The sequence below is a fragment of the Brassica oleracea genome, chromosome C1, assembly GCF_000695525.1.
Source record: "Brassica oleracea var. oleracea cultivar TO1000 chromosome C1, BOL, whole genome shotgun sequence".
Lineage (NCBI taxonomy): Eukaryota > Viridiplantae > Streptophyta > Magnoliopsida > Brassicales > Brassicaceae > Brassica > Brassica oleracea.
Window position 1 is genome coordinate 43,160,332 of NC_027748.1, and position 6,278 is coordinate 43,166,609.

General features: G+C 32.8%; 1 protein-coding gene across 1 annotated transcript; it reads right to left on the bottom strand.

Annotated features, from left to right (window-relative positions):
* Positions 1-2,574: 2,574 nt before the first annotated feature.
* LOC106299858 (transcription factor MYB3-like) lies at positions 2,575-4,658 on the bottom strand. The gene is made up of 4 exons (XM_013735870.1): positions 4,581-4,658; positions 4,063-4,351; positions 2,755-3,429; positions 2,575-2,656 (listed from the first exon to the last, which is right to left on the bottom strand). The coding sequence occupies exons 2-4, from the start codon at positions 4,323-4,325 to the stop codon at positions 2,620-2,622; spliced, it is 975 nt and encodes a 324-aa protein (XP_013591324.1). The 5' UTR covers positions 4,326-4,351; positions 4,581-4,658; the 3' UTR covers positions 2,575-2,619.
* Between the last annotated feature and the right edge of the window lie 1,620 nt (positions 4,659-6,278).

Here is a 6,278-nt window from a genome sequence, read left to right on the forward strand (position 1 = left end):
CTTGATTTTTATGGAGGATGTTTATATGTTGTTGGAAATATTCAATACTAGCATACAATGGGAAGTTTTAAACGGTTAAACCGGTCAATGGATAAGAGGTTAGAAAGTCTATTTTGAACTTACGTTAAATAAGGATCGTTACAGAAATAGTTATCTCATGGTTATTTTATAATTAAATCATATGAGTGAATATATTATGATTTTAGTACAAATATGATATAATATTTATATCTCAATAAATTTAGTTCAATTCAATTTTAAATAACACTTTATGGAGGTAATTGGTGTCTCAGCAACTAATATTTTTAGACATATGTATTCATTGTATTTGTAAAAGAATACTGAGCTCGAAGCAGAGAGCACTGCAAGCTGGAGGTTGCTTTAGCTGAGGAATAACCAAGCCTGCGGTATTCATCAAAGTGATATATTCGTTTGAAGCTTTAGGAGTTTGTGATGGTGAACATTTGTTTTACCCACATAACACAATGTAAGATGAGCAGAAGAGTTTAGTGGATGAAACTCGGACAGTGAAACATAACCGAGGCTATGTTTTCTTCTTTTGATTGTTTTAAAGTGTCTGCTTTGTCAAATTATAATAAGATTAAACTAATTTTCTTTATTGCCTTGGTTCGAAAGGTTTCAGTTGCTCGATCTCACTTAGGTCCGGACGTTCGGTTTTCGGTTCGGTTCAGGTTCGATTCTTTCGGTTTTCGGTTTTTCGGTTATAGAGATATAGGAACCATTCGGTTATCTATGAAATTTGGTTCGGGCCCGGTTCGGTTCTTTTCGGTTTCGGGTCGGTTCAGATAACAATTATAAGAACCGACTAATATCCGATAAATTTGTGGTTTCAATTCAGTTACGGTTCGGTTCCGGTTTTTCGGTTCATTTTGGATGATTCGGGGTAAAAACAATTTATTGGGGATTTTTTGGATATAATTAGGGTAATTCGCATAAATTTTAATATTTTGGATAAAAACTCTTCGGGTAATTCGGCTCTTTAGGATAATTTGGATAATTTAAAATACTCTAGATAAAAAAATATTTGAGTATTTCGATTTTTTCGGATAGTTCGGTATATAAATAGTAAGTTTTGAATATTTAGTATTTTTAATACAAAATATAATTAATATTTTTAGATATATAAATTTTATTTCGGATATTCGGATACCCATTCGGTTTTCGGTTCGGTTCCGGTTCGGTTTTGGTTTTTCGGTTATAGAAATATAGGAACCGTTCGATTATTTTTGAATTTTGGTTCGGTTTTTCGGTTCGGTTCCGGTTCGGTTTTCGGTTTTTATGCCGATGCCTAATCTCACTTATGGTGTGTGGGTGTTTCAGATGTAGTCTACTTTGTTGGTGCGGTTTCTATTTTTGTCCCCGACAATATTTCTTACGAGTGTGATTGAATATTTCATATTTCTCGAAATCGTAATCCACAAGCAAATCTCAGTGGAGATTTTTGGAAATAATTAATTATTAAAAAAAAAGAATAATGCTACCGACTAGCCAAATAGGCTTTAATTATAGTCTAAATGTACAGGTTTCTACTTTCTTGAGAATAGTTTAACCAGCATTAGTGTTAGAATATTACTACACGTTTATCCGTTTTTTGACTCCTGTCACAATCTTTATCAAAGAATAAGCTTGAGTGTTTAATTTGAACTATGTATTGTAATGTCAACTTTTGCTTTGACTATAAAGTTTTTTACTTAAACTAAACATTTGTTCTTACAAATATATATCCCAAAATATTCCCCCCCCCCTCAATAAAAGCAGAGGCAGCTTTATCGGAAATGTGATACATTGGTTGATGCAAATCATATTTTCTGAACTGAATCAGACTGAAAATAAACGTGTGTAATTATATAAATTCTGCTTAATTATATAAATAAAAACCAAAATGAATTTAATTAAACTTGATTGTCTCTGTTAAACCAAAAGAGCCCCTCAGTGCTAAAGAATCTATATGTAAATGCTAAATACGATAGATTTCAAATTTTCAGATATGATGACTATATGCAAATTAGTTTAATTCATTGTGAATTTTGTGTTATCAATATAATTCATTCCCTTCGATTAGTTTCGCAGTATCCTCATTGAACGCACTAATAGTATTTGTATATGTGTGTCGCGCCTAATCACTCGAGATTTGAAATGAAATATGTTTTGTATATACGTACATTTTTGAAATTCAGATGTGGCCACGATATGAAATCTTTAGGTTACCATCTCTATTTATTATACCTGTACATCTCCTTTGTCTCCTCTTAAAGTTAAATAAAACTAGGATGGTGTCACTTTCAAGGCTTTATTAATTCACTTCTTCTTAACCATCCCTAACTAAATTTGAAATTCAGAGAAATAAAAGAAAATTTGATCTCTAATTTAAATCAACAAACATTATCTTGATGGCCATTTCAATCAAAAAATTAATTTATCTATTTTAGAGGTGTAAGTTCGTATACATGGTGAATTAGTACTAATCAATACATATTTCCCAAAAAAATTACAAATAATACAAACGTATGATAATCAGTTTTGTACAGTATCAATGTTTTGTATACATGGTCGAAAAAATAAGAAAGAAAATTTAAGACATGTGTGTTTATCTCGTCTCTATTCACGGAATGGCCAAGGCTCTGAACAAGTTTGCCTGCAAAATGAAAAAAAACACTGTTAATAACTCCTCGACATTCAGCAATTAAAATATCAAATATATGTGTGTGCAAATGTTTAGGTTATCTAACTTACTCTATGATTTCTTTCCAAAAAGAATCACTTGCTTCATCATCAATTATGTCACACCATGGCTGATGGTCTTGTGTGAACGTTGAGGTCGATGAAGGGTTTGAAGTATGATCACTATGCTTTAAAATCTCCTTGTTCTTGATCATCATTTGGGTTTGCTTAGACTCATCAGAAGAGGCCGAAATCAATGGAGGAATCATATCTTGATCATTTTGATGAGGAAATAATCCATGCAGGCTAGAAAACGAACCCAAAGGCTGGTGATCAATGTGAGAGAGGCTTTCGGTTGGATCATAGAGATTTTCACTTATATTTGGTCGGTTCTCTAAGAAAGAAGATTGACCAAAGTTGTTATTGTTGGTGTGATGAATGTTAAAGGAAGAAGAAGAGGTATGGTTGTTGATGTTGAGGACTTGAATCATACTATGTAACAATTGGGCTTTTGCAACACTTGTTGCATCCAATTGTATGTTTTGATTTAGAGTCAAGAGGTTATTGAAATTTGCGGCGGCTAGAAGTTGCGGTAAAGCGGCTAGAACGTTTAGATGGTCGGTTCTTGGCCTGTGGGTCACCGGATCGATTCCCATCTGAAGAAGTTTCTTTCTAATATGCGTGTTCCAATAATTTTTTATTTCGTTATCAGTTCTTCCAGGAAGATGACCAGCTATGGACGACCACCTTCAAGATATGTGTAAAAAATTAAATTAGTTTTTTTGGTAAAATAAAAATATAAATCAGTTAAGTCATGATAAAATTATTTGGTGGGTTAGTTAAGCCTTATACGTATGCATGCACCTACAAAAACCCAGTGTAGTAGGTTTTCATATGTATGATTTTATACCTCAACTAACCAAAACAGTGTGCTATCGCATATATACGAATATAAAACATACATTTTTAGACTATATAGTAGTGACAAATAGATTAAGGATTTTGAAAGCATTAAAATATTAAACTTAGTTAATTATTTAGCAAAACAATAATTCATATATAATCAAAGATACGTTAGAAGAATATATAGTATCCCCACTACCATATTAATGTTTTTCTTTCTTTCTTTTCATTTATTTCATATGAACTTGTTTCAAAATATAATAAGTTTAGCCAAACAAACAAAAAACGTATTAACACACAAATTACTCAAAGAAAAACGTATAGAACACATATTTGGTAAAACTCGTTTGGTATAGAAATTTTGATATATTTCTGTGTTATTTTTGCTCTTGATCTCGTATATGATAATTAAAGCAGTTAAAATATGAACTTAAAAAATTACTTGTCTTTCTTTTTGAGAAAATTAAATTTAGTTACTTGTTTCCAAGAAGAGAATGAAGGTTAATGATGGTTTGGTCTTCTTCAGCAGTGAAGTTTCCTCTTTTGATGTCTGGTCTCAAGTAGTTAGTCCATCTCAATCTGCAACTCTTCCCACACCGGTTTAAACCGGCTTGCTTTGGAAGAGCTCTCCAGCTTCCATGACCGTGCTTTCGTATGTGATTTATCAGTTTCTGATCTTCTTCTGGCGTCCATGGCCCTTTCTTTAGCCCACTCTCATCGCAACACGGCGATCTTCCCATTTTACTATAGCTTGTATTATATGAATCTGTAAAATGAAAAGCATTTTGACATCAATTAGATAACCAACGAGTAGACTTAATATACATTGAAACTAAAGTCTTGTTAACAAATAAATTTTCCTTAAAAAAAATATAATCTCCTTTATAGTATATCAAGTTAGTAAACACACTTTTTATAAATAAAAAAAATAGGATTTATGATTACATAGGAGACATTAAAGTAAGTATTAGTATGTATATGTGTATGTAAAATACCTGTAAGAATGAAAAAAATTTGAAAAGAGGGAGAAGAATGGGGAAGGCTTGGTTAATGAGGGTAACTGCTTTGTTCTTTGATTTATATATAAAAACATGCATGGAAGAGGCTTTCGTCTTTGTCTTGTGTCTTGTCGGAACAAGGAGATCTTACATAGCTTTCATGACTTGTCCTTTTGACTTTAATGATTTAATCCTATCAAAGAACAATATAACGAAAATGCCCTTGGTGAAAGCTAGAAGAAAGAACGAGGAGGAGAAGAATAAGATGTTTAAGTTTGTGAAGCAATGTGTGGGATAAAAGTTGCTGCAACTAATTCTTGTTGACAATGTAAATCATCAACTAAATATTCAAATAAGGAATAGACTATAACTCTCGTATTCGTTCAAATGGCAATAGATATATTTAATAGTAGAATTTTAATATTAATACATACACTAGTCATAAACTTTGGCATAAATGTCACTGACATATATTTTCTATTTACATTTCACTCCGATTTTTACAATCTTATTATATATAGTTCTCGACTTCTCGTTGTTGGTTTTGAATTTTGGTATAAAAAACGAATTATATAAGATCAGGAGTTACTATATTTTGTTATTTTGTTATTCTACTATTTTCATATACCGTTTGATCGAATTTCCGTGGAACTCAGTTCGAACCACTGATGTTAGGAGTTTTCAAGCTCCTAAGACAAATGTTGTAGTATAGTGATTGTCGAACCAGTTCTGAGGGATATCAAAGCACTGAGAATGCAAGTACTCACTTAATCTAAGTGCAACCAATGATTTAGATGAGTTTTAAACTACTACTAATACTAGAAAGCAATAACAAAATGATACTTTCTTGACTAAGGGAAAAGAGAACTCATGGGCATAGGGATTAGACCTTAGGTGATCAAGTATCGAACTAAGGATGGCAAATGATCAATCAAACTATCAACCTTAAGCCTAGACACAATTCTAAGCAAGCTCTATGTCTAGATGAATGCTCATTTGCTAACATATCTCAAACATCAAATGTCTTTGGTTGAATAATATGAAAGCAATCATTACTAACAAGTCTATTAGCTATCTTAGCACCTTTAACAACAAATGTCTTTGGCAAAGTATACTAAAAGCCTAGGAGAGTTGTCTCAGGCATTTCATCAAACACCTTTCGGGTGGGAAATGCCTATTGATCAACTTTTGAGTGGCCAACTCAGAAGATGCATTAAGAATACTCTACTAGCAAGGAACAAGAATGATCTACACTAAAACATCCTAGAACTAACCTAATCACCCTTAATCTCCCTAACCCATGAATTCAAAAGGTGATTACTCACTAATCTCCATGATTCCTCTTAAACCCATATTGGATTTCAGATTAATCATGTAGAGAAATAGATAAGAAATCAACAAGAACACAAGAACATAACAATCAAAAATCCAAGAGATGAACTTCTCAAGAGAATTTTTGTGGTTTTTCTTAAGAACAAAAGATCATCAGCCTCTGGTGGCTACCCAAGATGTTTAAAACGTAGGTTTTTGAAAAGTAAAAACGTGCATAATGAAATGACCAAAAGGCCCTTGAGAAAACATGAATTCGGCCAAACAAATAGACGTGGAGCGACCTCGGCACGTCGCTGCGAGAGGTCGCTCCCGGGTCGTTTCCTCGCGAGCGACCTGGCTGTGTCGCTCTGAGGACGTCGCTCC

What these genes read in the sequence shown, in the direction of transcription:
- LOC106299858 (XM_013735870.1), bottom strand. Translation starts at nt 4,325, where the DNA reads ATGGGAAGATCGCCGTGTTGCGATGAGAGTGGGCTAAAGAAAGGGCCA. An exon ending in CATTCTCTTCTTGGAAACAA is followed by an intron (nt 3,430 to 4,062) that starts GTAACTAAATTT and finishes CATATCTTGAAG; the next exon opens with GTGGTCGTCCATAGCTGGTC. An exon ending in TTTTGGAAAGAAATCATAGA is followed by an intron (nt 2,657 to 2,754) that starts GTAAGTTAGATA and finishes TTCATTTTGCAG; the next exon opens with GCAAACTTGTTCAGAGCCTT.